This window comes from Vombatus ursinus, unplaced genomic scaffold, assembly GCF_900497805.2.
Source record: "Vombatus ursinus unplaced genomic scaffold, bare-nosed wombat genome assembly UNPS02014825.1, whole genome shotgun sequence".
NCBI classification, from domain to species: Eukaryota; Metazoa; Chordata; class Mammalia; order Diprotodontia; family Vombatidae; genus Vombatus; species Vombatus ursinus.
Window position 1 is genome coordinate 11733784 of NW_020954603.1, and position 17256 is coordinate 11751039.

The 17256-nt window shown below is 38.5% G+C and overlaps 1 protein-coding gene across 3 annotated transcripts in view; it reads right to left on the minus strand.

Moving 5' to 3' along the window:
- LOC114024783 (DBIRD complex subunit ZNF326-like) overlaps positions 1 to 17032 on the minus strand; it is a 42553-nt gene extending 25521 nt beyond the window's left edge. Inside the window, exon 1 of one of the 3 annotated variants that reach the window (XM_027837929.1) lies at positions 16871 to 17028. In XM_027837929.1, coding sequence (XP_027693730.1) covers positions 16871 to 16886 — 16 coding nt within the window. In that variant the 5' untranslated portion in view covers positions 16887 to 17028. Of the gene's footprint in view, positions 1 to 16870 lie in introns of all 3 variants that reach the window. The other 2 variants (XM_027837930.1, XM_027837931.1) reach the window with 2 other exon arrangements.
- Positions 17033 to 17256: the final 224 nt, after the last annotated feature.

The following is a 17256-nucleotide window of genomic DNA, read 5'->3' on the forward strand; positions in this document are numbered from 1 at the left end:
ATCATATTTTTAACCTTTATGTAAGGAGAAAAAGATGTTTATTTTGAAGAAACTCATTCTAGAATGATAACTCTTTTATGGCTTAAAAGTAAAAATTATTTGTTTTTCAGTTTATAGACAGAAGAGGAAATTGAGTTCACAATGTATGACTTGTCAACTCCACAGAACTCCTACTTTGATGCCTCAGAAACACAGAGGCTGACCGCTACGTTCTTGAAAATTTTCCAAGTAGATAATCAGCAAGTTCTGGCAGATTCTACCAAGCTGGAAAAGATTTCACATACAGTCCCAGTAACACATTGTCTTGATCTGAGGACCAGCCAGCCTAGCTAACTAGAGAGGGTTAATGATCAGTAGATGAGCAACCAGGTAAAGAATGTGGCAAACTCACAAAACAAAACAAAATACTAAAGGACTCTCAGTCCTACTTCTGTAGCAACACTTGCAGAGAGGTAGAAAAGAGGATAATAGAAAGTTAAGCATAACATAATACTAATTTAATTACTTAAACTCTAAATTTTAGCTATATATCCCCTAATCTATTACTCAAGAAAATAAACCAATTCACAGGATCATAAGTTGTAAAGTAGAAAAGGCCTTAGAAATGATTTACCTAATTCAGTGGTGTCAAACTCAAATGGAAACAGATCTGCTACCCCACATATTGACTCACAAACAACAAATTAACATTCTGTTGTATTATATTCTTATTTATTTTGTTAAACATTTCCGAATTACATTTTAATCGAGTTTGGGCAGCACTCAGGAGTTTGACAACTCCGATCTAGTCCAATATACTCATTTCACATACAAGAACTCTAAAACCCAGGTTAAATAACCTTCACAAGGCCACACAGCTAGTAACAGAAGATCAGGGATTTGAAACCAGATCCTGTGATTTCAAATCTATTTCTGTTTAAAACTATCAAATACAAAAATACTAAATTCAAAACCCAAGATATCCACTGACCTGTTAACAAGAATCATGAAGCTCAACCTATAATGCAGGGATGCTCTCTAACCACAGACAGTGAAAGGCCATCTATATGGTGCCAGGAGGGTAACTGCCTGCCAAAAAAAGAGAAAAATCTCCCTACAATGTCACTGATGCCTGAAATTCTACCATTATCAATTTTGGCTCTTAGGATTAAGCACTGCCCTGCCATTATCAATTCTGTTTCTTAGGATTAAGCACTGTCCTGTCCTCCCCAGGTCCTCTTTTAAGATGAAAACATTTCTACCCAGAGGTGAAGACAAAAGTAGACATAAGGGACAGAATCAGAATGTCTAGTAGGAGAAGTAACAAGAGGACCAGTAGAGTTAGATTCAGACAGCAAAAGGGGATTGAAGTTGAAGAAAACTAGAAAGGTAGGAAGTGAGCCCTTTGTGAAAGGCTTTAAATGATAAAAGAGAATTCTATAATAGTTTATCTTGGAGGTAACAGTAAGCCACAGGAGACCATTTAGCAGAGGGAGTGGTCAGACCTAGGCTTTAGGTTTATGCTTTAAGATAGATGTATATCTTAATCTTAATAAAGATGATAATTGAACTCAAGGGAGCTAATGAGATCACCAAATAAGATGGTACAGAACAAAAAGAGAAGGCCCAAGACATGGCCTTTGGGGACACCAATGGTTAGGGGGCATGACCTGGATGAATATTAAGCAAAGGTGGCTCAGAAGGAGTAGTCAGACAGTAGGAGAACCAGCAAAGTGCAGTGCCATAAAAACATCATAGAGGAGAATATCTAGGGGGAGATTGTGACTGACATCATATATGGCTGCAGAGAGGCCAAAAATAATAAAGAGAATAAGAAAAAGATGGTGAAGAGGTCTATACCAGAGGCAAGACAGTTTTCAGGGCACTAGAGAATCAAATTTCAAAGTACTGAAAGGGAAGTGGAGATGGCAAACCAAAAGCTCAGGAAAAAAATTCAGGTGACCAAGAAAATATCAAATATTAACCTTAACGTCTGTTTTCCCATCTCTTCCAAAATTTCACAAAAATAATCTACACAAGCACTAAGGGCAATCTTATGAAGGTATAAAACTAGAACAGGAAGACTTTTGCAAATGATACTCTATAACAAATCATATTTTTATAATAACACAATTGACTGGAAAAATTGCAAGATCCGACTGGTACTTACTGTTTGATGACTATAAAAATGCATTTGATTTAGAACAAAACCTTGCTTCAAAGCTTTCTAACAAGGTGTCTCGTATGCACATGTTAAAATCATACATTACTTGAAAAATGAAATAAATAAATTTAGTGATGCTCAGATAGTTTAAATCACATGAGGCATAAAACAACATGTCAAAGATGTCTGCTACAGTCATGAAGGATGTCAAATGCAGAGACCAAATGAAAAAAGATTCTGCTATGATCTCCTCCTATTGTCTGGCGTGAGGCTGAACTGATTAGATTACCCCGGGAAGGAAGCTGAGGCCACACGTTCCCCACCTGCAGCCCTAGCCCAGGGACTCAACAAAACCTCCTAAATGAGGTAACAGTTTACTAAGGGGCGGCAAAGATTTTTACATACATTATATTAAACTTTGCAAAAACCCATGAATTTGTAAGTGTTATTATCTCCATTTTACAAATAAGATAAGCTGAATGAGGTAAAGTGATTTATTTGTCCAGTGATTTGTGCCACAGCTATTTGAACAGAAGGCAGGATGAGAACACAGGTTTTTGTGACTCCAAGTTCATTCAGTCCTTATACAATATATCACAAGGCTTCTCCAAATCCACAATCACACAGGAAAAACCACATAGTAATAAAGCAATTTTCACAATAAAGTGAAAATCCTAACTTCAGTCAATATGTAATTAGATAGATAAACCATAGAACTCAAGTCGAAAGCAAATGGAACAATGAAATGGGTCCAGAATTTAACAAGAAAGAAAGACAGCAGCCTGGATTGACTTTGAAAAATCAGACAGTGCCTTCGATAATTCTGAAATAAAGACATATAACAATAATATTCTTCCAGTAGTGCTATGTGGCTACAACACATAGATGACTAAAATCTCTAAAGAACTGGACTTCAAAGTCACCTAAAAGACAATGGAGGGGCATATGGCGGGCATATGGTACACCTGGAAAGGGGCTACCTACCAGCTACCTGCTACCTGTAGAAGCCCAGGCAAGTCACCGAGTTTATCTGGGCTTCAGCTTTGTATCTATAAAAAAGGGGAGCTGGTCTGGAAAATGTATAACGTCACTTCCAACTTGTGATCTATGATCCTATAACATATAACTACCTATGAATTACAAAAAATAAATAAATAAAACAAGCAAAAAGTATGTCTTTAGAGAAATGTATGACTAAAAAATGTATATGTGTCTATACATCAAGAAAAAAAAAATACAAGAATACACCCAGTATATTTAGTAATCACCCTGCAAAGGATATACAAGAACGAGGGCATGCAGCACAAATGCAAAAACACACGGATGGTTGATGATCAGATCACAGTTGCATTAAATGAGTAAAAACTGTGTGCTTATTTGTTGTAAAAGAAATGTATATATAATAAATTGATGAGTTTAGATAAGAAAAAATAATGTAAATCTCAGGTGTTCATAAGTCAGATGTTTTGCCTCCCAAAGGCTTCACAATTTTTTGTTTGATAATCTTTAATAAACAAAATAATCATATCATTGTTAAAGTTGCAAAATTAATCTAAAAACATACAAAAAACCAATTACTGCTTTAAAATGTAAAATATATACTATGTGTCTGACCAATCCTTTCCCTTCATTGGTTAACCTTCCACCCTCAAACTACAGCCATCCCCACAAGGATCTGCTCTCAGGTGTTCTGCTTCAAAAGTAGAACTGGCCAAATGGAAAAGGAGATACTAAAATCCACTGAAGAAAACAACTCTGTAGAGTACAACTGGCCAAATGGAAAAGAAAGTACAAAAGCTAACTGAGGAAAGCACCTTAAAAGTTAGAATTGGGCAAGTAGAAGCTAATGACTCTATGAGGCATCAAAAATCAACCAAACAAATTCAAAAGAATGAAAAAAATGGAAGGAAAATGTTATATACCTCATGGGAAAAACAACTGACTTGGAAGATTGATCCACGAGAGACAACATCAAAATCATTAGACTACTTAAAAGTCATGATCAAAAGGAGGACCTAGACAACATCTTTCAAGAAATTATCAAGGAAAATCATCCTGATGTCCTGGAATGCAAAATAGTCATTGAAGGAATCCATCAATCACCTCAGGAAAGAGATCCCCAAATAAAAACTCCAAGGAATATTACAGCCAAATTTCAGAACTATCAGGTCAAGGAAAAAAATACAAGTGGCCAGAAATAATTCAAATGTCAGGGGGCCATAATCAGGATTACATAGGACTTGGCAGCTGCAACATTAAAAGATCAGAGGTCATGCAACATGGTTATTTTGGAAGGCAAAGGATCCAGGACTACAACCAAGAATCACTTACCCGGCAAAATTAAGCATAATACATCAAGGGAAAAAATGGTCATTCAATGAAAGAGGATTTTAAGTTTTCATAAGACAACCAGAATTAAACCAAAAATTTGATTAAACCAAAAAAAATCAAGACCCAAGAGAAGTATAAACAGGTCAAAAGGGAAAAGAAAACCTAAGAGATTCAATAGAGCTAAACTGTTTACATCTCTACATGAGATGATACTTGTAATTCTTAAAAAAATTTATCACTAATAATAGTACACTTGGAATATATATTGACAAAGGGTAACAGGTGTAAGGTAAATTGAGGGAATGATGTAAAAAAAATTAAGGGATGAGAAAAGGAGTACATGGAGTGCAGAAGGAAGGAAATGGGGCAAACTATTTCACAGGAAGAGGCAGTGGAGGGGAAGGAAGATGACAGGGTGGGCGATGGGCATCACTTGAACCTTACTCTCATCAGTATTGGCTCAAAGAGGGAATAATATACACAATAATATACACAATCAGTTGAATATAGAAATCTATCTTACATGACAAGGAAGTAGGAGGGGAGGAGATTAAGAAAGGGGGTGGGGACTTACAGAAGGGAGGGCAGATCAAGGGAGGTGGTAGACAGAAGCAAAATACTGATGAGGAGGGAAAGGTGAAAGGAGAGCGAGAGAGAGAGAGAGAGAGAGAGAGAGCGAGAAAGAGAGAGAGAGAGAGAGAGAGAGAGGGAGGGAGAGAAGAAGGGAGAGAGAGGGAGAGAGACAGGGAGAGGAGAGAGAGAGAGAGAGAGGACAAACAGGAGGAATAGGATGGAGGATGGAGGCAAATACAAAGGTAGTAATCATAACTATAAATGTGAATGGGATGAACTCTCCCATAAAACGGAAGCAGATAGCAGAGTGGATCAAAAACCATAATCCTATAAAATGCTGTTTACAAGAAACACATCTGAAGCAGAGAGACACAACACAGAGCAGAGGTAAAGGGCTGGAAGAGATTCTATTATGCTTCAGCTGAAGTGAAAAAAAGCAGGGGTAGAAATCCTAATCTCAGACAAAGTAAAAGCAAAAACAGACCTAATTAAAAGAGATAAGGAAGGAAACTACATCTTGCTAAAAGGTATCATAGACAATGAAGCAATATCAATATTAAACATATATGCACCAAGTGGCATAGCATCCAAATTCTTAAAGGAGAAGTTAAGTGAGTTATAGGAAGAAACAGACAGCAAAACTATACTTGTGGGGGACCTCAACTGTCCCCTCTCAGAACTCAATAAATTCAACCAAAAAATAAACAAGAAGGTAAACAGAACATTAGAAAAGTTAGGTATGACAGACCTTTGGAGAAAACTGAATGGGAACAGAAAGGAATATACTTTTTCTTAGCAGCACATAGCACCTACACAAAAACTGACCATGTAATAGGATATAAAAACCTCAAAATCAAATACAAAAAGACAGAAATATAAAATGTATTATTTTCAGATCATAATGCAATAAAAACTATATTCAAAAAAAGATAGTGGAAAGACAGATTAAAAATTAATTGGAAACTAAATAATTCAATCCTAAAGTCAAAGAACAAATCAGAAATAATCAACAATTTCATTAAAGAGAATGACAACATGAGACAACATATCAAAATTTATGGGGTGCAGCCAAAGCAGTCAGTACTTAGGGGAAAATTTATTTCTCTAAATTCTTACATCAACAAAATGGAAAAAGAACAGATCAATGAATTGGGCATGCAACTAAAAAAAACAGAAAAAGAATAAATTAAAAATCCTCAACAGAGCACCAAATTAGAATCAAAGGTGACATTAATAAGACTGAAAGTAAAAAAAAAAACAAAAACTCATTATTGAGCTAATAAATCTAGGAGTTGGCTTTATGAAAAAACCACTAAGACAGATAAGCCATTGGTCAATTTTATCTTAAAATAGAAAGAAGAAAACCAAATATCCAGTATCAAAAATGAAAAGGGTGAAATCACCACCAATGAAGAAGAAATTAAAACAATCATTAGGAAATATTTTGTCCAATTATATGCCAATAAATCTAACAATCTGAGTAAAATCAATGAATATTTACAAAAACATAAATTACTTAGATTAACAGATCAGGAAATATAATGCCTAAATAATGCCACCAAAAAGAAGCTAAACAAATGAACTCCCTAAGAAAAAATCCTCAGGGCCAGATGGGTTCACCAGTGAATTCTACCAAACATTTAAAGAACAATTAGTTCCAATACTATTTAAACTATTTAGAAAAACAGATGAAGTATGAGTCCTACCAAACTCCTTTTATGACACAAATATGATGATGATACCGTAATCAGGAAGAGCTAAAACAAAGAAAGAAAATCACAGACCAATTTCCCTAATGAATATCAATGCAAAAATTCTGAACAAAATACTAGCAAGGTGATTACAGCAATATATCAAAAGGACTATACACTATGACCAGCTAGGATTTCTACCAGGAATGCAGGGTTGGTTCAATATTAGGAAAACTATTAACATAACTGACCATTATCAATAGCAAAACCAACAGAAATCATATAATTATCTCAATAGATGCTGAAAAAGCTTTTGACAAAATACAGCAACCATTCCTATTAAAAACACTAGAAAGTCTAGGAATAAAGGTAGTGTTTCTTAAAATCATAAGCAAGCAGCAGCTAGGTGGCACAGTGGATAGAGCTCCAGCCTTAAAGTCAAGAGGACCTGAGTTCAAATCTTGCTTCAGATACTTGACCCTTACTGTGTGACCCTGGGCAAGTCATTTAACTCTGACTGCCTCACCAAAAAGGGAAAGAAAAAAAAAATAAGTATTTAGGGGCAGCTAGGTGGTGCAGGGGATAAAGCTCCGGTTTTGGAATCAGGAGGACCTGAGTTCAAATCCGACCTCAGACACTTGACACTTACTAGCTGTGTGACCCTTGGGCAAGTCACTTAACCTCAATGGCCTCATCAAAAAAAAAAAAGATAAGCAGTATCTATCTAAAACCATCAACAATAATGACTGACTTTGATAGACTTATCTCTTCTCAGCAACACAAGGATCTAAGACAATCTCCAAAAGTCTCATGATGGAAAATGCTATCCACATCCAGAAAAAGAACTATGGAGTCTGAATGCATATCAAAGCATACTATTTGCTTTTTTTTTTTTTCCTTGCTGTGTTTTATTTCTTCTTTCTTGTGGCTCCTCCTATTGGTTCTAATTCTTCTTTACAACATGACTAATGTGAAAATATATTTAATATGTAGAGTCTGTATCAGATTGCTCGCCTTCTTGGGAAAGGAGGGGGAGAAAATCTGCAACTCCAAATCTTATGGAAGTGAATGCTGAAAACTAAAAATACATTAATTAGTTAAAACCACCAACAAGCATTATCTGTAATGGGAATAAGCTAGAAGTCTTCCCAATAAGATTAAGGGTGAAGCAAGGATGCCCATTATCACCACTATTATTCAATATAGTAATAGAAATATTAGCTATGGCAATAAGAGAAGAAAAAGAAATCAAAGGAAAGGCAATTAGGAAACAAAACTATCACTTTGTGGATGATATAACAGTATATTTAGAGAACTCTAGAGAATCAAGTAAAAACTACTTGAAATAATTAATAATTTGAGCAAAGCTGCAGGATATGAGATAAACCCACATAAATCATCAGCATTTCTTGATATGACCGACAAAGCCCAGCAGCAAGAGATAGAAAAAGACATTTCATTTAAAATAACTGTAAACAACATAAAATACTTGGGAGTCTACCTGTCCACACAAACCCAGGAACTATATGAACATAATTAAACAATTGTCACACAAATAAGTCAGATCTAAACAACTGGAAAAATAACAATTGATCATGTGTATAAAAATATAATAAATATAGTATAATATACATACAGATAGATGTAATAAATGTAATATAATTATATGTAATAAAATTATAATAAATATTTTAATTATAATAAAAATAATTCTACCTAAACTAATTCACTTATTCAGTGCCACATCAATCAAACTACAGAAATATTATTTGATAGAGCTAGAAAAAGTAACAAAATTCATCTAGAAGAACAAAAGGTCAAGAATATCAAGAGAATTAATGAAAAAATTCAAAAGATGGTAGCCTAGCAATACCAGATCTCAAACTACATTATAAAGCAGTAATTATCAAAACTATCTCATACTGGCTAAGAAATAGAGTGGTAGATCAGTGAAATGGATTAAGTACACAAGACACAGTAGTCAATGACCATAGTAACCTAGTGTTTGATGAACCCAAAGACCTCAGCTTTTGGGATAAGAACTCACAATTTGACAAAAAATGCTGGGAAAACTGGAAAACAACAGTACATAAACTAGGTATAGACCAACACCTCACACAGTATACCAAGATAAAGTCAAAATGGGTGCATGATTTAGACATAAAGAATGACACCATAAGCAAATTAAAAGAGCAAGGAATCATTTTCTGTCAGATCTATGGGGAGGGGAAAAATTTAAGATAAAACAAGAGACAGAGAGCATTATAAAATAGATAATTTTGATTATATTAAATTTAAAAGCTTTTGTACAAACAAAACCAATGCAACCAAGATTAGAAGGAAAACAGGAAGATGGAAAACTATCTTTACAACATGTATCTCTGATAAACGCCTCATTTCTCAAATATATAGAGAACTGAGTCAAATTTATAAGAATACAAACCATTCCCCAATTGATAAATGGTCAAAGGAAATGAACTGGCAGTTTTCAGATGAAGAAATCAAAGCTATCTATAGGCATATGAAGAAATGTTCTAAATCACTTTTGATTAGACAAATGCACATTAAAACAACTCTAAGGTACCACCTCACACCTATCAGATTGGCTAATATGACAAAAAAAAAATGGAAAATGATAAATGTTGGCGAGAATGTGGAAAAATTGGGATACCAATGCACTGTTGGTGGAATTGTGAACTGATCCAACCATTCTAGAGAGCAATTTGGAACTATGCCCAAAAGAGTATAAAAGTGTGCATACCTTCTGATCCAGCAATACCACTACTAGGTCTGTATCCCAAAGAGATCATAAAAGAGGGAAAAGGACCGACACATGCAAAAATAGAGCAGCTCTTTTTGTGGTGGCAAAATATTGGAAATTGAAGGGATGTCCATCAGTTGGAGAATGGCTGAACAAACTGTGTATCTTACATGAATATAATAGAATACTACTGTGCAATAAGAAATGATAAACAGGTAAATTTCAGAAAAACCTGGAAAGACTTGTACAAACTGATACAAAGTGAAATGAACAGAAGTGGGGCAGCTAGGTGGTGCAGTGGTTAGAGCTCCGGCCTTGGAGTCAGGAGGATCTGAGTTCAAATTTGACCTCAGACACCTGACACTAGCTGTGTGACCTTGGGCAAATCACTTAATCCCAACTGCCTCACCAAAACAAAGGCAAAAAAAAAGAAAGAAAGAAGCAGAACCAGGAAAACACAGTACACAGTATCAGCAGCGTTGTGTGATGATCAACTATGAATGACTCAGATCTTCTCAGCAACACAAAGATCCAAGACAAGTACAAAGGACTCAGGAAGGAAAATGCTATGCACACTGATGGACTCTGAATACAGATTGTAGCACATTTCTGTCATTTACTTGATTCTTTTTTGTGGTTTTTTTCCTTTTGATTGGTTTCTTCTTTCACAACTGTGACTAATATGGAAATATGTTTTACACGATAGCACATGTATAACCTTTATCAAACTGCCCACCATTTTGGGAAGAGGGAAAGGGAGGTGAGGGAAGGAAGAAAAGGAGAAAAACTTGGTACTCAAAATCTTCTAAAAATGAATGCTAAAAGTCAGCTAAGTGGTGCAGTGGATAGAGCTCCAGATCCACCTGTGCAAAAATATAGCAGCCCTTTTTGTGGTGGCAAAATATTGGAAATTGAGGGGATGCCAATCAGCTGGGGAACTCTTGAACAAACTGTGATAAATGAATGTAACAGAATACTATTGTGCAATAAGAAATGATAAACAGGCAAATTTCAGAAAAACCTGAAAAGACTTGTACGAAAGAATGCAAAGTGAAACAAACAGAAGCGGGGTAGCTAGGTGGTGCAGTGGATAGAGCTCCAGCCTTGGAGTCAGGAGGACCTGCGTTCAAATCCGACTTCAGACACTTGACACTTACTAGCTCTATGTGACCCTGGGCAAGCCACTTAACCCGAATTGCCTCACCAAAAAAGCAAAAACAAACAAAAAAAAGTATAAAAAAAATGCTAAAAATTGTCTTGACATGTAATGAGAAAAAAAATAAAATACTACTAAAAAAAAAAGAAAATAGAAATGAGATGTGAATTTAAATTTAGTAAGTCAATTAAACAATTAACAAATATTTATTATGTATGTTATGTATCCAAGGTACTGTGTTGTTAGGCAGTGATTATGCTAAGACTTCAAAAGGCCACCCTCCAATAAAGTTTTTGCTTCAGAGCATTCTCCGAATGATAATGGGAGGGGGTGGACCAGGGAGGGAGGAAGCCCTCAAATAACAAATGGAGATGGTGCAATGAAGAAGATATTTGAAGTCTTGATTAAAAATCCTAGAGGGCAGAGTAAAAGCAGTGACTTGCTTGAGCTCTCCCCCAAACCCCTCCAAATACCTATAAAAAAAGGCTCCAAACAAATTCTAAAGCAGCAGAACCCACAGAAAGACAGAGTGAAACAAATTTCTAGCCCAAGACAACCTGGATGGTTGATCGAAAAGGTATACTGCACCAAGCAGGGAGAGAAGCATAGTTTGGCGGGAGCGCGCAGGCCTCAGAGGACTGAATCGCAGGCAGCTGTGGCGATTTTCAACCCACAAATGCCAAAGACAACCTAGAAGGTCAGTGGGAAAAGTCTGTGTCTGCAGTGAGAGAGAAGCGCCCGGTCCCAGCCCCAGTCCCAGAGCCCAGCCCTGGGGCAGCGGCTGCTTCCAGAGCATCAGGCCCACAGACTGAGGGGGAGTGTCTGATCAGAGGGGGATTGCAGAGATTTCTTTGTTGGTGCAGGATTCTCTTGCTTTGCCCTGTTTGGATCTGGGTCACAGTTCTGGGTAGCAGTACTGGAGCAAGGAGGAGTGCTGGCATAGTAGAATTTGTAGTGGCGGTGGAGAAAGACTCCTCCTCACAGTTCCAAGACAGAAAAAAGTGCTTGTGGTCACTCATAGACTAGAGCACAGGCCAGGAAAGGAGTAAACACTTCACCCCTGATCATACCACCTGGGAAGAACTGAAAATTTACAGGTCCCTAGAAATATCTCTGAAAACAGCTACACAAAACCCCTGAAGCTTGGGACAATACATTCTCCACACTGGAAGCAGACCCCTAGCTTAACAAAGAGTTTATAACTTAAATAATTGGCTGGGATCATGAGCAAGCAGTGCAAAACGAATCAGACCATAGAATCTTTCTTCGGTGCCAAAGAAGATCAAAACATACAACCAGAAGAAGACAACAAAGTCAAAGCTCTTACATCCAAAGCCTCCAAGAAAAATATGAATTGGTCCCAGGCCATGGAAGAGCTCAAAAAGGATTTTGAGAAGCAAGTAAGAGAAGTAGAGTAAAAACTGAGAGTGATGCAAGAAAATCACAAAAAACAAATCAACAGCTTGCTAAAGGAGACCCAAAAAAATAATTTAGAAAATAACACCTTAAAAAATAGCCTAACCTAGATGGCAAAAGAGGTCCAAAAAGCCAATGAGGAGAATGCCCTAAAAAGCAAAACTGGCCAAATGGAAAAGGAAGTCCAAAAGCTTACTGAAGAAAATACTTCCTTAAAAACTAGAATGGAGCAAATGGAAGCTAGTGACTTTATGAGAAATCAAGACACTGTAAAACAAATCCAAAAGAATGAAAAATTAGAAAACAATGTGAAATATCTCATTGGAAAAACAACTACCTGGAAAATAGATCCAGGAGAGATCATTTAAAAATTACTGGACTATCTAAAAGCCATGATCAAAATAAGAGCCCAGATATCATCTTTCAAGAAATTATCAAGGAAAACTGCCCTGATATTTTAGAATCAGAGGGCAAAATAGAAATTGAAAGAATCCACCAATCTCCTCCTGAAAGAGATCCCCAAAAGAAAACTCCTAGGAATATTGGAGCCAAATTCCAGAGTTCCCAGGTCAAGGAGAAAATATTGCAAGCAGCCAGAAAGAAACAATTCAAGTATTGTGGAAACACAATCAGGAAAACACAAGATTTAGCAGCTTCTACATTAAGGGACCGCAGGGCATAGAATATAATATTCCAGAGGGCAAAGGAGACAGGATTACAACCAAGAATCACCTACCCAGCAAAACTGAGTATAATCCTGCAGGGGAAAAAATGGTCATTCAGTGAAATAGGGAACTTTCAAGCATTCTTGATGAAAAGACCAGAGTTGAACAGAAAATTGGACTTTCAAACACAAGACTCAAGTGAAAACATGAAGAGGTAAACAGGAAAGAGAAATCATTAGAGACTTATTAAGGTTGAACTGTTTACATTCCTGCATGGAAAAATGATATTTGTAACTCATGAATCCTTTGTCAGTATTAGGGTAGTGGGAGGGGGAAAAATTACGTGTATGTATGTAGATGGATAGATAGATAGATAAAGGACACAGGGTGAGTTGAAGATGAAGGGGTGATATCTGGAAAATAAAATTAAGGGATGAGAGAAAATTATACTGGGAGAAGGAGGAAGGGAGAGGTAGAATGGGGTAAATTATCTCACATGAAACAGACAAGAAAAGGCTTTTACTGTGGAGGGGAAATGGGGGAAGGTGAGAGAGAATGAGTGAATCTTATTCACATAGGATTTGGCTTAAGGAAGGAATAACATACACAATTGGGTATGGAAATCTATCTTACCCTACAGGAAAATAAGAGGGGAAGGGGACAAGAGAGCAGGGGGATGATAGAGGGGAGAACAGATTGGGGGAGGGGATAATCAGAGGCAAACACTTCTGAGGAGGGAGAGGGTCAAAAGAGAGAATGGAGTAAATGGGGGGGTGGGATAGAATGAAGGGAAATATACTTAGTTTTTCACAACATGACTACTATGAAAGTGTTTTGCATGGCTGAACATGTACAACCTGTTATCAAGTTGCTTGCCTTTTCAAGGAGGATGGGTGGGGAGGACGGAAGGGAGAAAATGTGTAACCCAAAGTTTTAAAAACACATGTTAAAAAAAAATTTGTTTTCACATGCAACTGGGAAATAAGAAATACAAGAAATGGGGTATAGACATCGATCCTGCCCTACAGGAAAATAGAAGGGGAAGGGCATAAGAGAAGGGGGAGAGAGATACAAGGGAGGGCAGATTAGGGGAAGGGGTATACAGAATGCATGCCATCTTGGGGTGGGGGGAGGGCTGAGATGAGGAGAAAATTTGGAACTCAAAATCTTGTGGAAGTGAATGTTGAAAACTAAAAACAAATAAATTTAAAAAAAAAGAAAATCCTCTTAGAGTAGGGGTTCCTAATCTGAGGGATCTGTGAATATGCTTTTATTTTATATTTTAATAATTTTATTTAAACATAATAAGTTTTCTTGTTAATTCTATGCATTTTATCTTATGCATTTAAAAGTTATTATTCTGAGAAGAGGTCTTGAGGCTTCAAAAGACTGCCACAAGAGTCCATGATACATAAAAGGTTTTATGAATACAAATTCATGAAAGAATATCAAGTTTATCCACAAATACAAAATAGTCCCTTGGCACCGGACTGGGATATACCCTGGTCATATCATATCCTTGGCAAAGTAACACAACTTCTAAAATTCTAATATATCAGAATTAAAAACAGAGTGTTTCATGGGTTGTCATGGCTTAGTGGAAAAAACATAGGATATAGAGTCAAAAGACCTAAAGTTCAAATTCTGGCCCTATTACTTAGTATCTATGAAATATACAGCAAGTCATTTTCCATCTCCGGCTTATCATTCTCTATATTTCCTCATGTATCAAATAAAAGAGGTCAGAGTAGGTCAGGGGCCCTTAACTTTGGGTCTGTGAGCTTCTACTTTTAATATTTTGAAAACTATTTCAATATAATTGGTCTCCTCTGTAATCCTATGTATTTTATTGTATGCATTAAAAACCATCCAGAGGGGGGTACCAGACTGCCAAAAGGGTTCATGACGCAAAAAAAGTTATTAACCCCCATGCACTAAATGATTTCTGATAACCCTTCCAGTTCTAAACCTACAAAAATAAACTGATCATTTAATCGTACTTAGCCTAATTTGGTACAGGTGGTCTCATGCCAACAGCATCTCCCAACAGCAGCATGAAAAATACTTCTTAAGAATTAATCCTAACTCTAACCACCTCTAGCTGTCTTTTGGAACTGTGTATCAAAGTAATTCTTGATATAACAGACTAAACAAGAGCCCCTTGCCAACAAAGAGCAAATGAATTTCCTTCTGTAAAATAAAGTTACACAAAAAGCCTACTTCAAATAACATCAACTAATACTTTCTGAAAGATTCACAACAATACTATTGCACTGCCTGACACACCCTATTTAGTATTAATTTAAAGCATGCAAACAAAAGAGGACAGATAAAAAAGTAATTTTTTGAATTATTATTCAGTGAACCAGCTTTTTCCCTTTTAATACAAAAGAAAACCAGGAAAGATTATTTATTTTTCCTTTTCTTTCTTACAACCAACTACAAGAGATTTTTTTTTTCTTCTAGAAAAGCCATTAAAAAAGGCCAAATTTGTGGTTGTTCAGGAACTGAGAATGGGAAGAAATTCGTGATTTGCCCCAAGACCTTGCCTGTGGCTGCCCTTCACTGGGTGATTGTTTTAAGCAAAACAGCTTCAATAAAAAGCAGGCAGGGAGACTAAGAGAAATTCAAATATATCAATAATAGGTTTTTCTGGAAATTTGTCTAAAGGTGATGTGAGAAGGACATAACACTAAAATGATGTCTTTCCTTAAGTACTTTCTTGTTAACCATTTGCAAGACTAGCCCACTTGACTATCAACAATGACCTTCTTTGTCTGTGAACAAGTCTATCAAAGAGCACTTTTTTTTTTCAACTGTTCTGAAAAATCTGACCAGAGGCTGCTTTTCAAGTTGGTCAACACCACAGTACCATCATGCAAAGCAGTATTAGTAGGACTGTACTAAAACTAATGACTCCAAAGCAGGCTTTATCATAGAGATCCATACATAGTCCAGGAAATTATCCCAGGAAGAAAACCAGAGGACGCTGCCCACTTTAGCAATAAAGTCTGTTACAACATCCTTTAATTTCAAAGGCTACCCTGCCTGCAAGACGGCATAAACATATCACAGTTTTTGTATCTTTGGCACTACTACTGGCATTTGGATAATAAAGCACCTTCTAAAATCTCACACACAGTGACAACTAGTGAAAAACTCACCTCAAACTAGGACACCATTGCTCATTTAAGCAAAAAGCCTTTATTAACTTCAAGATAACATTTAGGATGTATCTTCCAGTCTGCAGAATAATTCACCATTATGGACCTGAAGGGGTTGTACCCAAGGAGGCCTTTCCAGCTCTCAGTGCCCCCACCCCCAAAATGATACCTTGGGTCTCTGTGTATATTTTCTATGTACCTATATATATACACGTTATTTTTCTCCGCTAGAAGCGCCTTGGAGGGCAGGGGCTGTTTCGTCTCGGTATCCACGAGACCCGGCATACAAAAGGAGCTTAATAAATCCATCGATGGCGACTTTAAGGTCGCTTCCAGCACTAAATCTGGGATAAGACAGAAAAGCTGGGAAATGATCCGGGTTGGCCAACTCACTTAAGGAATGAAGCCCAGGACGCTGATCGCGAATTTCAAATATCCCCACTGTGCAGGAAGGCGAGTGTGGGGAGATCGCCCCGTCTCTGGGACGGGGCAGGGGGGCGCGCGCGGATGTCGGGGGCGGGGTCCTTAACCTGGGAAGGGGGGGCGGGGCTGTGAACATTTCTTTTTTAAGGTTTTGATCCGTGGGGCTGGTCTCCTTTGTGATTCTCGGGGTTTTACAGTCCGCATTTAAGGACGTGCTCCAGAGAAAGGGTCCGTCCCCAGGGGTCCGGGGCCCACAGAAGGGTCGCCCCCGACCCCCGGGAATCGGACGCTCCTCGCAAAACAAAGCGCCCGCAGGACCGGGTCGGGGCGGACCCCGGGTGGGCCCCAGAGGTCGGGGCGGCCGCGCCTGCTCCTACGCACCATTCTCCCTACCCCCTCTCCCGGACGGGCCGAGGCCTAGGCGCGGGGCGGGCCCGGGGCGCCACACTAGCCCCCCAAGCAGCCCCGGCCATCTTGAGGAGCCCCGGCCAGGTAGGCCCCCGCGCGAGCTCCCCGGGGTCGGGGCGAAGGGCTGCCGGGGGCTCACCTTCATTGTAGTCCATGGCGGGCGGGAGCCTCGGGCCGGGGGACCCAAAGCGGCGGCGGCGGCTCCAGCTCCGTCTCCGGCTCCAGCTCCGTCTCCGGCTCCGGCGGCTGAGGAGACTGAGACTAGGGACGAAGATGCTCTCACCTCAGGCGCCTCCCGCGACAATGAGGCTGCCGGGCAGTGGGGGGGCGGGAGCCTGGCGGGCCGGAAAAGGTCACCGAGGGAGCGCGGCCCGCGATTGGCGGAGATGCGCGTGGATGGGCGGGGCTTGAGGGGGAGGAGACGAGGGGAAGTCGGTGTTCACGTCACTCCAGGGCTCTCCCCGGGCGGTGCCCCTCCCCCACAACAGGTGGGGGCGGGGCGGACAGGGAGATGAGGCGAGGGCT